The following is a 22,832-nucleotide window of genomic DNA, read 5'->3' as shown; positions in this document are numbered from 1 at the left end:
TGTTTTAGTTGATGGAGTTATAAACAGTATAAAAAATCTGATTTACAGTAGCTAGCATGCACTACACTTTTTATCAATGAGAATGGAGAACTGCCACGGTCCATTCAAACGATTCACCGCTTCCTTAATTCACCATTTGTTTGCTCTGAAAAGAAAATTCCCGACACATGAGTGGCAGGAATTAAGATACGAAAGTGAAAGTGCATTTAGGCGTCTCCATTTTACATAAAGACAAAGCTTTCGAGTACGTAAGAGCTTTGTTTTCTATAAAACAGTTATCTTATTCTCTTTCCGTCTTATATCCTGCATCGTTTGTTGTCTCCTGGCATTCTTGTTGTTGAAAAGGTAGGTTTTGCAAGCTAGTGGGTGGCTCTGGATACACACGGTGCCGGCGTACTGTAGCACCAATCTGCCAGGCCACCTTTATGATCAAGATCGGGGTTTTGGGGGAAAAAAAAAGTGGACTTCTTCGTTACCTGGATTATCGATGCATCACAAGTTTAGTTGATATTTCGAAAAGCATCGAAAGTGTTTCACGATTGATATAAAGTAGTTCTGTGACTTGCCAAGACATTCTGTTTAAGAATGAGAGAATGAGTGCGAACGGTCTTTCTGGTGGTTATCATTGCTATACTCAAGAACTAATTGCTAAGTTTCCTTACGCTTATTGTTATTTTTAATCAAAATACTAATTAAAATTGGCTAATACAATTTATCCTGAGTGACATATATTTCTACACGTTTGTACTACTGGGCAGTGTGCGGGATCTGTGTCCACAACCCGACTCAGACTTTCACACCCGTATCTGTTTATTAAAATACTAATTTTAACATGACATGGTGTATCTTATAGGACAGTGATTTGTAAGTAACACGAATTTTACGAAGCTCTATAATTCCCTGAGGTTTGTCAGTCAACACCTCTCAGCCCCGAGCGCTCACTATTGTCGAGTTTAAAAACCCATTTTTATAAACCGTGAGACGCGTCTGATATTCAGTGATTTCTCACATCTTTATGGATTTTTTAGGATCCGATGGTAAACCAAAGTAAGAATCCAGTCTTCGCCAACTTATTTAAAATGTGACGCTGTTTGTAAAAACACTTAACAAGTTACAGTATATCTGTTTTTTTTTTCGCTTTCGGTCTTCAAAAGTTATGTCATGAATAATGTCGCTCCATGGAGGACCGCTCCAGTTTTCAACACCTCTGCCACCTTCGACCCCAAACCGAAAATATCCAGTAAACTTCATACAGATCCCCACACCTGCTGGCTCCTGTTCCAGCTGAATCATTTGCTTAATTAAAGCCTTAGCTGAACTTAGTCGATTAATTCGGCTTCGTTTGCTCATAAAAAGGTTGATATTTATATCTATGATATTTATATTTATATTTATATCTATGGTTACATCTATATTTATATTCATACGTGTGATACGATTTTCTGTGTACTGTTCTGTTCTAGTTTCCTCTTGTGTGTCCGGACTGTGAGTAACTCTTGTATTGTATTGTATGTATTGTACTATTAGTATATAATTCGTTACACTGTGGCTGTGTTGTGTGTGTTAAGCTGCTGTTGCACTGCAATTTCCTTTATTGATAGATCAATAAAGTATCTATCTATCGATATCTTAAGTTGGTAATGAAGCGTGCTAGTTTCAAGACGTTTAAGAACTGTAAACATTTCAGATGTCAGAACCCGATGAATATGTACAGTATGCGCTGAGTACAGTCGACTCACAATTTACGCGGGGGTAAGGGAGGTGCGTAAAGCCAAATTCGCGTATTGTGAAAAAATAACAGGTCTAAGGAAAAGCAATGAAAACCTTGTTGAGTATAGACTTTTAAAGTTCCCAAGGCTTTGCCCAGTACTTAAAACCACTTTCGTAAAATACTGTAATTTCACTTTTTTCATGATAGATAAAGGTGTATTTTGTCGAATAATAGTTTTGTCCTGGGGCACAATTCCAGAATAAAACAGAAGACCCTCTCAAATTACTCTCACCTTATTCATTTGCGGTATTCTCTATTAGAGTTCCGAGAGCTTTGCCGCAGTACTAAAAAACACTGCACAAAAACTTCACTTTTTCTCGATGGGTACAGGGGTACTTCATTGAAATATTAATAGTTTTGTCCCGGAGCACAATTCCAGGAATAAGGAGTAGCCTCTCAAAAGAAATGTACCTGCGTCTGGTATGACTTAATTTCCCTTCTAACGTGAAGTACAGTATTTGTTTGATTTTAATACTATTTAGAGCATTTTCCTTTTTTATTCATAATTTGCTATTTTTGCTTTTTGTTTAACATGAAATTGAAAACGTTACAGATGCTCTATTATAATATATACCTGTATGTGGAAAAAAACAATTATAATCAAATGTTTTTATTTTGAGACACATTATCATTGTATAATAATACTAATAATAATAATTAAAAATACTGTACACATCTTGCCTTATTTCAGCTTTATATTTGTTTTGATATTACTTCATATGACAGTTGTTTAAATAATGTTTATTTCTGTCATCATTTGATTTATTTCATTAGTATACAATAATATTCCTATTAACTGTTTTTCTAATGTGTATTTTTATATAATACATATAATATTGAAGGCCAAGTCAATCGCATTTATTAAACTGTACTCACATTAACATATTTCTGGGGTTATTTGAAAACACAGAGTTTAAACTACAGGCTACCACAGGGAGAGAATGCCTAGCCCAGAGTCAAACCCAGGGCACAAGAGCTCAGGTCACAAGAGCCTGCTATTCACTGTGTTAATGTTTAATTTTTTTTCTTAAGTATTTGAAAGTGTGAAATTTGTGAAATCTTGGCCTTGTCTCTTCAGATAAAGAATAGGCTACTGAGTCTATTTTATTCTGTGACAGACTGAGAACAGCAGTAGTTTGTCCAGCTATTGGAGTCAAAGATAAAGAGAACAACTGTATCTTCTTTGTCAGGTGCAAGATGGGGAACTTCCTCTGGTTTTGTGCTGAACTGCTTTTTCTGCTTTCCCTCTCACATGCACTTGAGACAGGTAAGTGTGGGACAGCTCTGTGCCACTGAGTTCACTTGAACCCAGGATGAGTTACAAATACAGAGTTAAGGCAACATCAGAAGGAGACAGTGAAGAAAACACATGTAAGAAAAGAAATGAGAGATATAGGGTGATGGGGTTTTTAATTTACTGTAACAATTAGATACAGCTGTTTGCTACTGCTTCGTCATGGCCCATAAAGATTATCAGAAGTATTTAATAACATGGAATTCTAAGTAATTAGTATGCCTTGTAACCTAAACCAAGCACTCTAGTCCATCTGACTGACTGTCTGACAGTGGATAGTTCTGATGGGATTTGATGCAATCTGTAGCCTATTCCAGAAGTACATGGTCCAAACTGTGATACATCCTGAATATGACACCAGTCAAAACCACAGGTCACAAGTACTTCACAAACATGAGCAGATTTGGATACAGTATGCACTAATACACATTTGCATAGCTACTCAATGCAGAAGTACACACATGCACAATGGGTGTTAATCAAAAAGTCAATGTCCACTGTGAAGCCATAGAGGTATGCCCATCAGTTTTGGTGGAGGATGTGGACGTAGGTTGTGGTCTGAGAAACAGTACACTATTTTTAGCAGTTAAGTGATAGCGGAAGTGAAAAAAATAGTGTGATTTTATTTACAGTGAGGGGAAAATCTAAACCCACAACAACCAAACCAAAATCCTAAGTTCTTTTCTGAACTCCTACCTGAACTTCTTGAAGTCCCTAACTAACATGGCTGAGCAGTTAAACTGCTTACTGGCCTCAAACAAAACTGGCGTCACTAACGTATCTTCCCAAAAACCTCTGCTTCCTGCTTTCAATCACCTGACCGATTGTCTTCCTGGAGTTGGTCAGGTGACTGAGGGCAGCAGCTCATTCAGTCACACCACAGTACATGACACTTCTACATGTACAACATGAACACACCTTCCTGCTCTTTTCCTCTGCAGGGCAGGTTAAGGTCGTGGTCCCATCATCCTCCATGCTTGCCATTAAGGGCAGCAGCATTGTCCTCCCTTGTCACCTCGAACCTGAGACCAGTGCTGCAGGCATGGAGGTGAGGTGGTTCAAGGGCAGCTTCACAGACTTTCTCTACCTGCACAAGAATGGGAAGGAGACAGTAGGATCGGTCTATATGGGAAGAGTCAGCCTGGTCCATCCGGATCTGGAGAAAGGCAACGTTTCCCTGTTGCTGAAAGACATTACAGCTTCAGATGAAGGAATCTACACGTGTCACGTCAGCCCTGGGCAGTATTTTGATGAACGATCACTGAACCTGCTGGTCAGAGGTGAGTTTAGACCTTGGATTCTTCTTTTTTCCTGAAGAGCATAATAATAATAAGAAAATATATAGCACCTTTATGGAAGTGCAGCAGAAGTTAGACAATGACGCAGACAGACACTAATTAAGTAAAAGCCTTTCTGAACACCATGTGTTCTGTGAAACGGGGAAGGTAATGCAGACAGGCACCGTGTCAGTACTGACCTCCTCTCTTTGGAACCTTGTTCACAGGACAGAACACAGTCATCCCAAATATGACTTCAACTTGCTGGTTCAATGCATGGTATTCTGATGAACAAAAACAAAGTTCTAAGCCTGTAACTGTAAGAAAAACTCTCTATATCCCCTGTTTTGCAGAGCGTGTGTTTGAATGCAGCCATCCTGTGAGACTGTACATCTCTGTTATCGTGATTCCTGCAGTACTGGCTCTATTCTGCTTCTGGGCTGCTTTTCTTTATGCTCGAAGAAAGAAACAAGGTACTGTATCATCAGACGCAGTGTACTGGTGTACTGCCAGGCCCTGTATCACCAGGAGACTGAGGTCACTCTTCTAGACTGGAGTTAGAGTACGTTGTAGGTCGACCTGCAGGAGCAAACACAGCACATTCACTCAGTCAAGGGTTTGTTCCCACTGTTTTTCAAGGATTTTCATGAAACAGCTTCAAGTTTTGTCACAACAGATTTTCTCTGTTTCAGATGCCCAGAGGAAACTTAGGGAATATGGTAAGTTTCAAAAGTTTGCTTTCTCTATGCAGTGCCATCAAATGGGAATAAACACACTAATGACTAACGACTTTGACCTCTTGACTGTGGGAATGGTAAAAGCCTTTTGTTAAATAGAAATCTGGAAAATAACTAAGAAAATTAAGTTAAGATTAGTGTCTGTGTCTGCGTCTGTGCATGCCTTGCACCAATTGCTTGCTGGGATAGGCTCCAGCTCCTCCCATGACCCTGCGCTTAATGGGCTACGTACTGTAAATATATTCTACATTGTCCTGCTACACTTGTTATATAAACTTTGCTAAACTAGATATAAACATGGTTAAAATGTATTCTGAGGCACACTGTATAAATTGTCGCACTCACTGTCGTTTCATACTGCTGTAATGCAAAATGTTTTAACATCTGTTCTGATTTTAGATAACATTTTATGAAAAAGTTCAATTTTTAAACGATGCCACATAAAACCAATACGGTCTTATTGTTTGATTTTTGCTTAATATTATAGACCGTGTGGAAAAAGAACTGCACAGCCTCCAAAAAGGTAAATTGTATTATTGATCACATTTCGTATTGCAGAATGAGCATGCCTGGGGGTCACAGCTGTAGAGTGACCTCTGTGAAAGGGGGACCCCCTCACAGTCTTTTTGCTGTCCAGGTGTGGACACACAGTGCTGTTCCCTCTCCTGTCTCTTCCAGTGTCTGGAAGTCTTCCTGTAATGGAACAAGTAAGGGTTTTATTCCGTGTTGAAAAGAGAACAGAAGAAACACAATGTTGAGCCCACTGAAGAAGGCTCCACAGCCTTTCTTCTCTTCTCTTTTCAGCAGGGAATAAACGTTTTCTTGTGCCTTTGCTGCCTGCGCATGCTGATGCGGCCACCTACTTGAATGTCTTCCTGTAATGAACTGTTGGTGAACATTCATTTCAGGAACGTAAATGCAGATAGATAATGTTTAAATATATATATTCAACCATTTGCAAATAAATAACTTATCCTAGTTACACTACATCTTAATTATTATTCTAACTAATTCGAATTATTATCTTCTAATTTAGAAGTGTTCTAACTTCTAAATTAAGCTGAAAAAATTATAGTTTAGATTATATTAATTTAATGAGTTAGTGGTAAAATAGTTTACCATGTAAATATTACTTGAAATACAATAAACAAATACCTCTATTATGTGGTATTGTTTATGAATGTTATTAGCATTAATAACATTAGCAAAACAACTATACTATTGTAATGTACACACTATACTGTATAATATGAACTGGGCTTTGGGGATGTTATCATATTTATGCAAAAGCATTAAATAATAATGAAAACATGGAAATATTTTTTCTTATTTGCAGTTCATGGGAATCAGACAGATCTGTTAGGTATGTATGTAATATTCATGAACAACTCCTTTTTTAATTGTTTATTGTTTCCACCTGACATCCAGACCTCCTGTAAGGGTGAGGGATATTCCATAAAGCTGTGCTGTAGATGAAGGTGGCTCACAGTTTGTTTTCAATTGTTGTGTTGATATAAATGTCATATCTAGACCTGAGGAAGAGTCAGGTTTACAGAACATTGTTCCTGCAAAGAGACATGATGACAAAAGCCCTTCCCAGAGGATCCCAACTCTATTTGTCCAAGAAAATCAGAGAGATAAAGAGTTGAAGGGACAGTATACCCAGTCTCTGATCTCATCAGTCCCTCCAACCCCAGAAATCCCATAATTCTCAGTGATTAATTCAAACCCATCTGTACTTCCTACCCAGAAGCCCCTGCTTTCCAGAGCTGGGTCCTTGCTTTTGACTACAAACACACTTCCTGTTCTGCAGTAAAGCAGGTAGCTCACACTTTACCCCCAGAGGAAACTCTGCAGTTTAATGGGATGTGCTTGTGCTCATGTTCTGGTACTTGGAAGTCTAAACAGAATTGCATGTTTTGAGATTAATTTATACAGCCTTCTTGTTTCTTTCCTTCACAGATGCTGTAAGACAAATCCCAAACTCAGGTAACTATTTCTAACATGTTTGTTTTTGTTTGGTCTTTATGGGTGTGTCAAAGTCAAAGAAATATATTTATGTTTTCAATATAAAACTCTGTATTTAATTTTTAAGTTGATAGTACTTCACATTCTGACTTCAATATGAAATGTGATACTGTGCCATTGTCACTTAGTTTTGATTTTGTTTTGAGATTTACCTAACAGGTCAAAATAATACAATTTCTCAGCTGTTTTAAATGACAAATACCCAATACGTACGTATAGGGCTGTATTGTGATGTATATAATTGGTGTCAGACAGCTTTCCCTTTGGTAATGCTTTCCACTATGAGATCAGAGCACCTGTGATGCTGCAGCTATAGTTTTAATCCTGATACTGAGCCATGTGGAGTACCTGCTGCACCTGCTCTGTACTGCAAGAGATCAAACATCTGTAACAACCTGACAAGTTAAGATTGACACATCATAAACAACAGTATGCATTGATTAGGTGAACAAATATTGTTAGAATAACTTATATCTGTACTGTACTAATCTTTCATTATAAATTGAGCTTCAGAAACCAGCCAATTTCTACTATAGGAATGACTGAACTATCATTCTTTATTAGTGCATTAGAAATAGTTTCATCTTTATACTTTCACCGACATTGAATTTATCTGATATGCTCACAAAATCTTGCCAAGTCTTGATACATATTATTCAATATGGCATCAAATTGAGAGTGTTTTATGAATAAACATTTTTTTTTGTCTCTAGTTTGGAACAGGATTTGTGAATTTAAAGGTACCGTTTTCTTTTTATATTCACCTTGTTTTTTGTCTTGCTCAATTATTTGTTGGGTTGTGCATTATAGCTTACTCATAATGCAGTTAATTGTAAAACAAGTAGTAAATACATTCTTTAAAAGTTTTGATTATTGATTGGTTATAGGGTATCAGAGATTGCTGCTATTTAACTGAAATTAAATCATTCAGGACTGAAACATTTTAAACCAAGGTCTATGAAAATGCACCACTAGTAGGTACACTGCTGTCTCATCCAAACTCAATACTAAGTGCACTGCTCATTTAATCACCTTGTACATTAATCTAAACCATTGTAACAGATCCCACTTTGACAGTAGCTTAGGAAGGGAAATTAATTGGTCCAGGGAACCACCCCAGTGTTACAACCCCTAGTAGTCGACCTTCCATCTGCACGTGTGACTCTACATCACAATACTGTAGCAGTGGAAGCTCCTCACCCAGTCGATTCCATTTAGCCAGTCTCTCTCGTTACCTGTCTTCTTCCTTATCAGTGACTCAACACAGAAACGACTGAGGCTGCTACTAAGTAAGAAAAGTCCTAACCTTCCATTCAATCATAACCATTTTATACAAATGCCCCCCCATTGGATCTCATCCTGAGATCTTTCAAACTGACAGTGAGGCTCTGGTTATACAAACTGTCTCCTCAGTGAGTGCTTTTATAGAGACCTGGTTTCCACAGATGCAGACAGTTCCTGGCGAGAATGTATCCCTGGGACTGTCGCAATGCCGCCCTCTAGTGATTCAACCCCACACCTACAGTCCGGTCCCATCCACCCCACTACACCCATGTAATGCACTATAACACAAAGTGTATTTTGCTAGCAGAATTTATTCAGCTTATCCTTCCTCTCTGTAGCGGACGTGACTCTGGATCCTGAAACAGCACAGGCCACCCTCAGTGTGTCTGAAGATGGAAAGACTGTGACTCTGGGAGAGAAGCAGGCTGCCTCAGTTGGTGACAATAGATTTGAGCAAATTCCCTGTGTCCTGGGTAGGAATGTCTTCACCTCAGGGAGACACTACTGGGAGGTGGAGGTGGGGGAGAAGACTCACTGGAGTGTAGGAGTCGCCAAAAGATCTGCTAAGAGGAGTGGGAAAGTAATCATTCACAGTGAAAGAGGATTCTGGGCTTTGAGACTGAGTGGTGAAAAGTTTTGTGCTACTACAAACCCCGACACTCTCCTCCCCCTGAGCCTGAAGCCCAGGAAACTGGGGGTGTATTTGGATTATGGGGGGGGGCAGGTCTCCTTTTACAATGTGGAAGCCAGAGTTCACATCTACACTTTCTCTGACTCCTTCACTGAGGGGCTCCATCCTTTCTTTGGCACTGAAAAATGGTGCAGAAAACCCCTCACCATCTCTGTTGTAGACAGAGAGGCAGCTTCTGACCAGCCATACTGTACAAACATTGGTCAGGAATTTCATTTTTACCATTACAATTAAAGATTTCTCTTTACCACAAATGTTCAAAAGATCTGTCATTGTTGCATAATCACATTTAAGTATATTTAATTATATTAAATATAACATATACTTTGTCTTCATAAATACTGAATTAGTGTTAGAGATAGGCCACTGTAGAGTTTTAAAAAGAGATTAGTTTCAAGATCAAGTGTAAAGGGAATATAGGGTTGAATTAAAATATATTCAAGATTATCACTGCTATCACTTGATCGAGTAAGTGCACAGTAAGGCCAGTGAAATTTTAGATTTGATTTCAGTTGTTTATCAGTGAGAAAAAGGTTATGGAATGCAGTTCTGAATACATGAATTGAAAAATGTACTAATTTTCCTTTCATTGCTGTAATTCTAGTCAGACAGCCCAGGTGCTGATATGATTAGAGGGTCCAGGTCTTTATTTCCAGTGGAGAAGAATTGACTGTCTTGTTGATTTTCTCTTTGAAAGTTTAAATGTTGGAGTGATCTACAGCATTGTAGAAGGAGAGTCATCTCTCTGTAGTCCACATGGACCCCTACTCTCCTGGTAATGCTCATCACCTTCACCGCAGTCCCAGGGTCAGTCAGTTTCCAGCTCTGATCCAGCCCAAAGACTAAGGACCCAATTGCCAGACATTGGATTCAAGCTTAGCTACCCCTTCCTGGAAATTAAATATCTGGCAACTCCCAGTATTTCTTATTCTTAGCATCCACCTCCCAGTAGTACCCCCACACAGCCCCCTCTGGCCTCTAGCCCAGGATATAGGGCTCTTTATCAAACCGCTCTGGGGTGTCAGTGAGATTCTGGCGCTGCTCTGTCCACCTCGCTGATCTGCCATCTTCTGACACCCTCAGGTAGGGGTTCATTGTGTCCTGACCCAGGGTCACTGGCACTGGGGGCAGGAGGAGAGAAACAAGGAGGTAATTTTAATGGAAACACCTCCTCAACCAGTTAAGGTAAATTAATTCCTAACTCCTAATCTCAATCACCTCACTGATCTACAATTGTCTGATGCACTCAGATAGGGGTTCACGGTGTTTTTATCTAGCATCACTGTCATTGGAGACACAAGAAGAGAAACAAGCAGAAAATATTGTACAAAGTGAGAGGCTTTTAGTGCGTGAAATAAAATCCCAATCCTAACTCTGTCTTCCTCACTGATCTGCCATCTCCTGACACAGTCAGGTAGGGGTTAAGAGAATGTAGTACAAAATGCAAGAGACTTTTCCAGTCTCCATTTCTGGACCACCTAAAAGAAACAAAAATTTCCACAATCTTTCACAATACCATAGTTATGTGCTTATTCAGTGTGAACTTCAGATTCAATGCATAACATTTCTGAAAATGTGGAGGTGGGGGAGAAGACTCAAAGGATTGTAGGAGTTCACAAATAATCTGCTAAGAGGACTGGGAAAGTAATCATTCACAGTGAAAGAGGATTCTGGGCTTTGAGACTGAGTGATGAAAAGTTTTATGCTGCTACAAACCCCGACACTCTTCTCCCCCTGAGCCTGAAGCCCAGGAAACTGGGGGTGTATCTGGATTATGAGGGGGAGCAGGTCTCCTTTTACAATGTGGAGTTCACATCTACACTTTCTCTGTCTCCTTCACTGAGGGGCTCCATCCTTTCTTTAGCACTGAAAAACAGTGCAGAAAACCCCTCACCATCTCTGTTGTAGACAGAGAGGCAGCTTCTGACCAGCCATGGGCTCAGATTAAAGCTCAAACAGAGGCCCTGTACAAGAAGAGTCCTGAAGCAGCAGAAACAGACGCAAGTCAGACACATCAGGAGAAAGACAAGAAGAAAGAGAAAGAAGGGAAGAGCAGTGAGGCTCCTCCTGAAACCCCAGTCCAGACTGCAGACTATTAAAGCCTGACGTTCAGGTACAAGAATGAGTGTCAGTCTGAGGAAACAGCTGCACCTCCAGCGCTGGAGGACAATCCTGAAGCCTCAAGCCCAGCTGGACCAGGAGGAACAGGCACAGTGGAGGAGAAGGACACAGAGCAGAAGAGCAGAGACCCTGCTTGTGAAGAGACAGCCCTGCTGGAGAAGAGGGAGTCTGGAGGACCTGCAGGAGGTGAAACAGGAGAGTCGGGTACAACACCAACTGGAAAGGACAAATCAAAAGGAGGAAAGTTTCTTGGGTTTTTAAAAAAATCAAAGTGATTGATGTGTTATTCAAGGTATCACAGTGGCTGTGCTCGTAAACCCATTTAGTTTCTCTAAGTTTTTTTTTAACTACAGTATGACCTAACATAATATTTAAAAATCAAAATGAAGTATTTAAGCTTATATTCATAACATTCATGCTCATGAAGGACTTTTTGTAAGCAAAATGATTTCATTTTGCCAGCTTCTGTCCTGTGAAAACTGTGACGGTTTGTCATTTGTTTTGTGTGTTTTGTTTTTCAGTATTATGGAATGTTTTTGTTATGAATGTACAATCTAAGCTGCTGCACGAAGACATTTTAGTATTCAAAATGGCTGAAAGTAAGTAAGTTTGCTTTTGTATGTACTACAAATGTGATATCGTTTTATTACATTTAATGATTAGTTCATGCTTTGCAGACAGTAGACAGGAGTTGTATTGCTAACATATACAATTATGGGAGAAAAGGGGGTGAAGTTTTATAAGGGTCCAGTTTGAAATTGTTGACACTTTTTGGACACATCCCTGACTGGTCTCAACATGAATTCCTGAGTCAGACATTGGTACCCTTGAAATCTTGTTTTATACCACATACTCTACACAATCAGATTAATGTTAACCTCTTTAATTAAGATAAATGTATTTCAGTACCTGTTTTTTCACTGCTTAGAACTACTCAGTGATGTTCATTTATATCCTGGCTGGATAATAAATCTGGAGCACAACAGGAATGTTGTTCATGTTTTCATATTTACATCTCATCTGACACCACCTATCCAGCCCCCAGAAACACAATGAAGTACTGTACAGACACTGGTCAGGAACTTCATGTCAACACTTTATATTCTTATACAGCCAATGCACCACATACTGGCTTTTCATACAAAAACAAAGTTACTGAAATTAAGATAATGAGCAAAACATCATTCAGGCTATTTTTATCACCACTGTCATCATTTTTTCAAAATGCAGATGTGATGTAAGAAAGACAAAAGTAAATGTAGCACAGTAGTATATTGTTATATATTTTTATGTTACATGTGTTTAAATGTTTCTGTAGTGTTTCAAAGTTTGGGAATCAACCACCTTACTTATTGCAGATTCTCACAAACTGGTACTCCACAGCACAGTAACTCACAGCTTTGCATGATCTACCTATTTTCTATAGGTAAAAAATCCAAAAACTTAAAACAAGTGCTGAAGAATTTAATTTTCACTTCATTTTCATATAAACGTATCTAGTTTTAGAGAAAAGGCTGTGTATAAATGATATGATTTAACAACAGGATCAGGTGTAGAGAAAGCGTAGGGCTAAATTAAAAACTATTAGTAGTATGTCACATCTACTTAAATGCACAGTAAGACCAGTACAAATGTGTTACTTTGTTTAGAAAAAAAGGTTTATGGAAAGCAGTTCTGAACATAAGAGTTTGAAAATGATTATTAAAACATTATCTTTTCATTCCTGTAACACCAGTTAGACAGCTGATATGATCAGAGGATCCTGGTCGTTGTTTCCAGGGGACAAGAATGGACGGACTGTCTTGTCAATATTCTCTTCAAATGTGTAAATGCGGGAGTGATCTACAGCGTTATAGAAGCTGACTTTCATCTCTCTGTAGTCCACATGGACTCCCACTCTCTTGGGAATGGGAACTGAGTTCAGGGGGGATTCATGGTCAGTCAGAGCTTCCAATCTTGTTCCATCCCAAAGGCTGAGGACATAAAAGCCAGATTTAGGGCTCAGAGTTAGTTGACCCTTCCTGGGAACTGAATCTTTAGCAACTCCCAGATCCCAGTATTTCTTATTCTTAACATCCACCTCCCAGTAGTACCCCCACACAGTCCCCTCTGGCCTCTTGCCCAGCACACAGGGATATTCATCAAACTGCTCAGGATTGTCATTGAGGTTCTGGCGCTGCTCTGTCCACCTCACTGATCTGCCATCTTCTGACACTCTCAGGTAGGGGTTCACTGTGTCCTGATCCAGGGTCACTGGCACTGGGTGCAGGAGGACAGAAACAAGGAGACAATGTAGTAAAACTTACAAACATCTCGTGAACTATTTTGAAACCTTAAACCTAACTCCATCAGCCTTGTTGATCTGCCATCTTCTGATACTCTCTGGTATTGCTTCACTGTGTCTTTATCTAGCATCATTTTCAGTAGTGACACGGGGAGAGAGACAGGGAGGGAATTCAAAGTCACCATTTTTCAAACACCTGAGTGAAACAAAATGGATAAATTCTCTTTCACAATATGTTTGCTTCTTCAGTTGCATGATTGTTTAATGTTGATTGCATCTGTATTCAAATACTAACTCCCGAACTGGCTTGGGTGAATTTTAAACAGACATGCTGTTGTACGTGACATCTCAGGAATAGCTAACAGGTGGGATAACATGATAAGGAATAGTCATTAGGTCATACAGTACAAGACACTTACAGTACACAGAAATATTTTAAAGTAAATAGTACTTTGCCTGAAAAAGTAAAACTAATTCATACATAAAATCAAGTGAGCTCAACACTTCTCCATGCAGTTTACATATTATATAACATATGGCATTTTAATGACTCCAAGATTTCATATAATCCTTTAAATGAGCAATTAGTCAGTGTCCATGAGGTCCAACAGACAGTGCAACTGAAACTCATGGAGCTTCCAGGATGGAAAAACAAGGCTCTGGGAGACACTGGATGTTACTGTACTTGTCACGATACTGAAGAACAACAAAGCCCTGAGGCAGTCAAATATGTGACACCTCCTAAATTGCTTAAAGACCTATTTCTGCTTCTCTAGGTTAGTTCATAGCTGGTTTGGCCCCTATCATTCTGAATAATAATTCAGAAATTTAAGACAATATCAAGAAGTGCTCTTGACACCTTTATAATGCCTTCTCCTGCTCTACATGGCTCAGTTCCCTCTTGTCTTCAGTATCTACATCACCACATGGCCAGATCATCTGTCCCCTTGTTAACATTTGATCTGACGTAACTCAGAGTAAAGTACAGACTAAGGCACATAGAATTAGGTGTTATTAAACTCACAGGCTGTTAACTCTTAACAACCTGTAATTATTATACATTATATAATTAGATTTATAATTTTTAAAAACCTTGATGCAACAAAATGAATTCTAAAGTTAGCGTTTTGTTAGCATTTGCTCACTCCAGTAGAATGACTTCAGAGCAACCCTCAGCTTAACCTGAGAAAGGAAGATACTGTACCTACACGTCATATAAAGAGGAGTTAATTTGAGAATTGCCTAGAAATCCTGGATTCTATTCCTAACTACTGTCTTTAACTTTAACATATATATTTGATAATTTTTCAAATGAAATAGAATACAGTAAATGGGGTTTTTATACAAACCGTCCAGTAAAATATTACAGAAACCAAATTGTTTTTACCTTCTCCATTCCATTTTGTCTTTCAATAAAATCCCATACTTCCCATCTGTCCATGCACAACAAAACAAACAATCTTGGTTTTTAAATGTACCTTTTAACAATTTTAATGATTAATATGGCTGAGGTTTTTATCCAAAGTGACACACATTTTCATCCCTTTACACAGCAGGGTATGTGACTAGAGTGATTTAGGTGAAGTTCCGTGTTCAAATGTACAACAGTAGTGACTTTCCTAGAATTCATACATACTGTACACCCCTCCAGTTCTAAATCAAGAATAATAACTATTCCTCCACACTAGTGCATCATTGTCAATTCAAAATTGAAAATAACCTTACAACCTTGAACAAACCTGTATCTGCTGTACTTCAAAACTTTGAGCAAACTAAAACAAAATTAATAATAATTCTGAGACAGGAATAAAAAGAAATACCTGTCATGGCACGTCTCACTGCAATATCTAGAAGAGAGAAATCCACTATTAGCTCATACACTAAAAAGAGATTATACATTTTCAAAACTTTCTAAGAAATAATGCCATTTAGTTTGACCTTTATTTTACCGAGGGATATACTGTATGCATTTCTCTCTTATAACGAAAATTATTGCCTTTCAAAAGTGAAGCCAAGATTAATTGTATAAGACTTTTGCAAAAAGTATTTTTGGAGTTGAGACAATAATGTTCCTCAAAATCTTATAATTAGGTTTAATTTGAGAAATAAATTCCTGTATTTTATAACACAAATTGATATTTGCAAAGGAATTTAGCAAGGAAACAGCCGACCTGGAAAATATTTGATGAGCACTGTAAATCATGTCTAAATGCATAATTGAGCTGCAACTTTAAGTATTCAGATGACTAAACACAATTGATTTAAAATATGAATGATAAAGCTCAATAACAAAATCAAGATCTCAAAGATCTATTATTTTATTATATAAATTTAAATTAAAAATTCTAAGTTGACTGAAGGTTGTGTAAACTAAACTAAACTTGTACTGTAGAAATAATACACAAAACTGTGTACTTGGCACTGTACCTCTCTCATTCTGCAGTTTGTTCTTCTGTTCTTCAAGCTCTGCTACAAGCTTCTCTACAAACACAAACAACTAGAGTGAATGACAGAGTATGATACAGTATATCACCTGGCTCTTTGTGGCAGGATGTAAAATGTAGGTTTTAAGAGCCTGAAAGGAGTTATGATGAGTTATGAAGTTTCCCAGCTGCCTCTTAAAGAAAACAAAACAAGTCCCAGCACAATTTGGGCAACTACCTTCATTTAAATTCGTGATCTAACTTCATAAACTTTGCTCCCCTGTCATTACCACTCAGCTCTTGAAGGAAACAAGGAAACATGAGCCTTTACAGCATAGGTGATTTTTTTTGTAACTGCGCATGCCTTGGTCCAGTTACTGTGTTGTCAGCAGCCACGCTTGCTCAGCGTCAAAATGGCTCTACTGGGACACCACAAGAGTCTTCTGTTCAGAAATGTAGATTCCCTCATGCAGGCCTAAACAAATGACTGGCTGGTGTTTTTGTAGCAACTACAGCTGAATGGGAGGGGTGTCATACAGAGATGGTTGAAAGGAGATGCAGATCTTTAGACTTTCAAAACAGATATTGTGAAAGGATTTTATTCATGTACTTCTGAAGAAAAGCAAAAAATAATAAAGATCAACAATTATACTTGAGTTAGAGCACACTAGTGGAAACTAAGATAAATAAAGAAGAAATGTGTCAGACTTGAATTGTGCCTGATATACAGTGGTGTGAAAATGTGTTTGCCCCCTTCCTGATTTCTTATTTTTTTGCATGTTTGTCACACTGAAATGTTTCAGATCATCAAACAAATTGAAATTATTGCCTTTCAAAAGTGAAGCCAAGATTAATTGTATAAGACTTTTGCAAAAAGTATTTTTGGAGTTGAGACAATAATGTTCCTCAAAATCTTATAATTAGGTTTAATTTGAGAAATAAATTCCTGTATTTTATAACACAAATTGATATTTGCAAAGGAATTTAGCAAGGAAACAGCCGACCTGGAAAATATTTGATGAGCACTGTAAATCATGTCTAAATGCATAATTGAACTGCCACTTTAAGTATTCAGATGACTAAACACAATTGATTTAAAATATGAATTATAAAGCTCAGTAACAAAATCAAGATCTCAAAGATCTATTATAAACAAAGGACAGGTGTATTAATAAGCATAGAGACTAGTAACATTTCAAAACATTTAAAGTGAAGGTTATAATATTTGTTCTTATCAATGAAAAGCAGGAATATCACAATCCAGAACATGTGGCTTTAGGTCTATTGATCTGACCAGGTAGTTGGCTGTCTTTTCTATCTGGGTGCTCTGGTAAAAGAGACATCAATAAACATCTTTCTATTAAACACCAGGCTTGGTCATGCACAATCCAAATTGCTACAGAAAACTTTAAAATGATGGCTTAAAATGATTGCTGTAGATAAATACTATTGATGATATAACACTGCAAGTTGGACAGGAACTTTCTCCCCATGCGGCTTTTTATTCTGTTCTCTAAGCTCTGCTACACACTTATCTATACATTTAAATTAAAATTCTAAGTTGACTGAAGGTTGTGTAAACTAAACTTGTACTGTAGAAATAATACACAAAACTGCAATGGGCACTGTACCTCTCTCATTCTGCAGTTTGTTCTTCTGTTCTTCAAGCTCTGCTACACGCTTCTCTACAAACACAAACAACTAGAGTGAATGACAGAGTATGATACAGTATATCACCTGGCTCTTTGTGGCAGGATGTAAAATTTAAGTTTTAAGAGCCTGAAAGGAGTTATGATGAGTTATGAAGTTTCAGCTCTTGAAGGAAACAAGGAAACATGAGCTTTTATAGCACAGGTGATTTTTTTTTGTAACTGCGCATGCCTTGGTCCAGTTACTGTGTTGTCAGCAGCCACGCTTGCTCAGCGTCAAAATGGCTCTACTGGGACACCACAAGAGTCTTCTGTTCAGAAATGTAGATTCCCTCATGCAGGCCTAAACAAATGACTGGCTGGTGTTTTTGTAGCAACTACAGCTGAATGGGAGGGGTGTCATACAGAGATGGTTGAAAGGAGATGCAGATCTTTAGATTTTCAAAACAGATATTGTGAAAGGATTTTATTCATGTACTCCTGAAGAAAAGCAAAAAATAATAAAGATCAACAATCATACTTGAGTTAGAGCACACTAGTGGAAACTAAGATAAATAAAGAAGAAATGTGTCAGACTTGAATTGTGCCTGATATACAGTATATATATTCTTATCAATCAGAAGCTGTTGTTCATGTTAAATACTGCACTTCCTGCCACTTTCAAACTCCCTTTGCTTTCTCCTTCAGAGGTGAAGCAGACTCCAGCAATACATTATGCTGTGAAATATATAGCATATATATAAATTTAAGAAAATGGCTACAGGCTGAAAAGACCAGGAATATAGTGCTTGTCAGGACTAACTGAACACTTATCCCTGTGTTCAGGTATACAAGATGGATTGATGTACAAAACTCTTACAATTAAACAATTAAAATACTCTTTTACAGCATATATGTAAAGTTAATTAGACTGATTAACAAAACATAATGTTTTATATATGATCTCATGACTGTAAAATTAGTTAAGGATAATACACTTTAGACGGACAGATGATTGATCAGTACTTACTGTTCTCATCACGCAGCTCTTTATTCTGTTGTTCAAGATCAGTTATTCTCCTCTCTACACATACAGACAACAGGAGTTAACAACAGAGCATGATATACTCCTCAGTGAGGACATGAGTACTAAGGGTAGCTGTGTTTAACAATAAGAAACTCTTCATTAATGTAACAGAATGTGTAATCCATCCATTTTCTTACTGCTTCCTCCAATTTAGGGTCAAGGGGGCGATGGAGCTTATCTCAGCAAGCAAGAGGGGCAAGGCAGGGCACACAAAGACACAAACACAGACACACACACTCACACCAAGGCCAGGTTTCCCGGAAACCAATTAACCCACCACTATGATTTTGGACTACGGGAGTAAAGCAGAGCCCCTGGAGAAAACGCATGCGAACACAGGGAGAACATAAAGAAACTCCATGCAGACAGCAACCCCTGGCCCCAGCTCTCAGAGGCAGCAATGCTAACCTCTGCACCACTGTGGTAACCCCGAAAGTGTTATATCTATTCTTATTACTGTACAACCACACTGTTAATGATGCTACATGTCAAACACAGAAAATACACCAGTACTTACTGTCATCGTAACCTGTTTCTCAAGCTCTGAGATTCTCCTCTCTACAAATACAGAAAACAGGAGTTAACAACAGAGCACAATACACTCCTGGGAGAGATCATGAGTACTAAGGGCATGTAATGCTCCTTCTCTGTCCTGTCTTTCATTTCCAGTTCTTTGCTGTCCTTCCGGTGGTTCTCTCTCGCTCTGGGGCTATACTGTATATTTCTGGGTCTTTCATTTGCCTTCGCTCAGCATTGACGTTCGGATGTCCTGGCATTTCCTGAACAGCTGAGCCCGGGCTTACCCCACTACGCATAGGGTCTTTTACACTCTCCTGCCTCTCCGCGGTTCGTCCATTCCGACATCCATGACAGGGCAGCTGTGTTTAATACTAAAAAACACTTCATTAATAAAACTGAAGGTTTAATATATCTGTTCTTATTCCTAAGTAAATTATACTACAATTGAAACACACACAAAAGTATAACAGTACTTACTGTCATCATCATGCAGCTCTTTATTCTGTTGTTCAAGAGCTATTATTCTCTTCTCTACAAATACAGAGAACAAGAGATAAGAACAGAGCACAATACAGTCATCAGTGAGTACTGAGGGTAGTTGTGTCTAACATTAATGTAATAAAAGTGTAACATCTGATTCTATGTTTGTAAAACCCTATTGCTAATGATACTTGGAACACACTGGCAACAGAACAGTACTACATCATCACACAGCTCTTTATTCTGTTTCTCAAGCTCTACTATTTTCCTCTATACAATTACAGACAAGAGGAGTTCCCAACACTGGCTATATTATCTCAAAATATTGACATGCTATAGGTGAAGGGAACTGTAATTTAAATCTTTTTCATCAGAGAGCATAAAGAAATTAAGGTTTTGTGTTTACACTGCTTGAAGATTTTGACACAATCCAAGTCCAAGTGAGCCATTTATATTTCAGAAGTAAAAGAGTCTCCTGGGTAAAGATACTCAGGACAGGAGCACTGAGGAAGATAAACAGTAGACTCTTGTTTAAAAATACAAAGAGTCTAACATCTACAGACTGGAAAATGCTACTGGGGATACTGAAGTGTGATCATATGTGTACTTGCTGTCATCCCTCTGACTTTGAGAAATGTCATATAGAAACTAATTGAAGAAATTCTTTAGTCTTTCATAGCAGTGTTTGTGAGAGAATTTAAGTAATTTAGTCTGACTACTAAACAAAAAAAGGGACTTTTTCAATTGGAGGAGTGATATACAGTATGAATCAGGAGGCAAATGTAGAAACAAGATCAACAAGTGAGGGAGAATTGTGTGAGATTAATCTTTACAGAAAAAAATAAATCCTCTAAAAACATATAATTATCAAAGGAAACACTCATATTAATGTATAATTCCAAGTGTATCTTCCTTTTGAAGATACATGCCTCAGCCTTGAGATAATATATATATAAAGTAAATTATAATATATAATATATAATAGAAAATAATATAATGAAATTATCTACTGTGACCCAAATGACCCAGAATAAACACAAACGCCTGCCAACTACACTAAATACTGTACAAACGCAGAAGACTGCCCACTACACTAACAGTGCACAAACACAGGAAAACACAGGAAAACAGACTGCACCATGTGGGTCGTGACTTCTTTAAAGTCAAACAACAAGCAGCATCTGAAACTGGCTGCAGTTACACAAAAAACGCAACACAAAAAATGACCAATATGTCTTCGCTATCTTATGCTTTTTTCTGCATGTATACAAAATCTCATGAACAAAGTATCATAGAGAGAGACCAGAGAAGACCACATGCAATACTGATGATTTTTAACGGATCATGTTTTGTCAACCAAAACACCACAGTACAAACTTGTCTTCCAGTACAAGATCAGGTTGTGGCTGTTAACAAATTAGTATACAAACATACCTGTAATTTAAAGGATTTTAATCTTGACACATACAGTATAATTACCCATCATTTACAAAAATAGAAAAACATACCCAGTTGACGTTTAGAAGGTTTCTGTCCCGTCAAAATAGAAACAAAGAATGTCAGTAAATTTATAATCTATAACAATTTCTTATAAGATTAATTTTACATAACTGAGAATGTGGCTTGTACTTCCTGACTTGGCAGTAAAAATCCCAGAGCTAAATGACGTGCAGCTTCATTTCTTCCCATTGTGTTTGTATTAGACATTTTAGTCTCCAGAGTCTTGTAAAGGTCTCCACGACAGTACAGTATCTCTACTGACTGGTCTCAAACTTCTGCTCAGCTAGTTACTGATTAAGCTACAGTAAATGAAACTCTTTACAGTTAAACCTCTTCGAGCTCATCCTGATCGAAAATGAAAGTCTTTCTGTAGTCTCCATTTTGATAAAGAAAAGAACTTTAGAATTTCGTGTTTATTTTGTAAGGCTAGTAATTACATGATCTCTACAAATCAGAGATATTTAAATAGTCTGTTTTTTTTCTTTTGTATGTGGTTCCCAGATCTAGAATGTTGCCCTCGACCCTGAATGCCTCTCGTCACCCCTGGTTCTTTATTTTCCAAACACCCAAATAAAAAAAGCTCGCCTTTCAAGCATGGGTAACATATCTCTCAAAAGCTTGACAAAAAGTGTTATTATTTCCAACATCGAAACAATCGAAAACTTCCTTTGCTGATATACCTCACATCTTTTTGTCACTAAGAATTTACTGTACAGTAAATCTGGACCGCACAACCAATTACGCTCTTGAATCAGCTCCAGATCTTTTTATTTGGAAAACCATCAATATTAACCGACATTGTATGTCATTAGTGTCATGGACGTCCAAAGGGACTAACCGTGGGGAGCAGGAGAGCGGAAAAAGACCCATATGCGTAGCGGCGAGACGGGAAAAAGGCCCGGGCTCATTAGTGCAAAGAGTTCAGGAATGCCGTATAGAAACCTATGCCCTCAGGGAGCGGACGTGGGGCGCCCTGGTGCTAGGCGGGTCTCAGGACATCCGAACATCAATGCTGAGCGAGGACAGAGTGCAAGACCCGGAAATATATAGCCCAAGGGAAAGAGAGGGACAGGAAGGACAGCAGACCGGAAACTAGGGACAGGACAGAGAAGGAGCGCCCTCTGGCTACAGAGGGCGTGACAAGAACAAGCTATATCCAGTCTGTTGAAAGAAGATTCACCATCCTCAGAGATTATCCCAACAATACAGTTTATCTACAGATGAGCAGCCTGAAGATGGAAGACTCTGCTGTGTAATACTGTGCAGAACAAATGTTGAAAGAAGAGCAGCGATATACAGTAGTAATCTTAAGTAAAATGTTACCTGTTTTTTATTCCTGGGGATCTGAAACAACGATTAATTAAATCTGTCCGGGAGATACAACTGTGCTCCAGATAGCCGGAATGACTTAAGTCGAATCCAGCCCAGTGTGTCAGCAGCAACAGAAACCTTCATATACAGTATGTGGCTCAGTTACAGAGGAAAACAAAAGTAAAACGGCAGGAATGAAAACACATAATTCCCGTCTCCCATTCTCAAAGTCTCCACCTTCATTTCCAACATTCCCGTTGCCCTGTTCAACTAATAATAATAATAATAATAATAATAATAATAATAATAATAATAATAATAATAATAATAATAATAATGTGTTAGGTCATTTTTCTTTTACATCGATATGAAAAAATGACGTATTGGGAATTTTTGA

General features: G+C 38.1%; 2 protein-coding genes and 1 pseudogene across 2 annotated transcripts; 1 reads left to right on the top strand and 2 right to left on the bottom strand.

Annotated features, from left to right (window-relative positions):
- The first annotated feature begins 223 nt into the window (after positions 1–223).
- Positions 224–9,331, top strand: LOC148660037 (butyrophilin subfamily 1 member A1-like). Its single transcript, XM_088637741.1, has 10 exons — positions 224–244; positions 2,962–3,038; positions 4,007–4,345; positions 4,696–4,815; positions 5,035–5,061; positions 5,567–5,602; positions 6,416–6,442; positions 7,042–7,068; positions 7,821–7,847; positions 8,730–9,331. Exons 2-10 carry the CDS (start codon positions 2,969–2,971, stop codon positions 9,314–9,316), a joined length of 1,260 nt encoding a protein of 419 aa, XP_088493867.1. The 5' UTR covers positions 224–244; positions 2,962–2,968; the 3' UTR covers positions 9,317–9,331.
- Positions 9,292–10,222, bottom strand: LOC148660036 (butyrophilin subfamily 3 member A1-like; annotated as a pseudogene).
- Positions 10,223–12,070: 1,848 nt separating this feature from the next.
- LOC148660035 (E3 ubiquitin-protein ligase TRIM21-like) lies at positions 12,071–22,687 on the bottom strand. The gene is made up of 8 exons (XM_088638134.1): positions 22,673–22,687; positions 21,133–21,199; positions 19,622–19,675; positions 18,569–18,622; positions 17,542–17,595; positions 15,915–15,968; positions 15,308–15,334; positions 12,071–13,462 (listed from the first exon to the last, which is right to left on the bottom strand). Exons 1-8 carry the CDS (start codon positions 22,685–22,687, stop codon positions 12,939–12,941), a joined length of 849 nt encoding a protein of 282 aa, XP_088494260.1. The 3' UTR covers positions 12,071–12,938.
- Positions 22,688–22,832: the final 145 nt, after the last annotated feature.

This window comes from Lepisosteus platostomus, chromosome 6 (genome assembly GCF_059453375.1).
Source record: "Lepisosteus platostomus isolate fLepPlt1 chromosome 6, fLepPlt1.hap1, whole genome shotgun sequence".
NCBI lineage: Eukaryota > Metazoa > Chordata > Actinopteri > Semionotiformes > Lepisosteidae > Lepisosteus > Lepisosteus platostomus.
The sequence above is the reverse complement of the archived record's forward strand: the minus strand, read 5'-3'. Positions and strand labels throughout refer to the sequence as shown.

Excerpts from the sequence above, each read along its gene's own strand:
- LOC148660035 (XM_088638134.1), bottom strand. Across the intron at positions 19,676-21,132 it reads ACCTTCTAAACGTCAACTGG|AGAAGAGAATAATAGCTCTT; the intron begins GTATGTTTTTCT and ends CTGTATTTGTAG. Across the intron at positions 15,969-17,541 it reads CAAACTGCAGAATGAGAGAG|AGAAGCTTGTAGCAGAGCTT; the intron begins GTACAGTGCCCA and ends TTGTGTTTGTAG.
- LOC148660037 (XM_088637741.1), top strand. The coding sequence starts at position 2,969 with ATGGGGAACTTCCTCTGGTTTTGTGCTGAACTGCTTTTTCTGCTTTCC. Across the intron at positions 3,039-4,006 it reads CTCACATGCACTTGAGACAG|GGCAGGTTAAGGTCGTGGTC; the intron begins GTAAGTGTGGGA and ends TTTCCTCTGCAG. Across the intron at positions 7,848-8,729 it reads CAGGATTTGTGAATTTAAAG|CGGACGTGACTCTGGATCCT; the intron begins GTACCGTTTTCT and ends TCCTCTCTGTAG.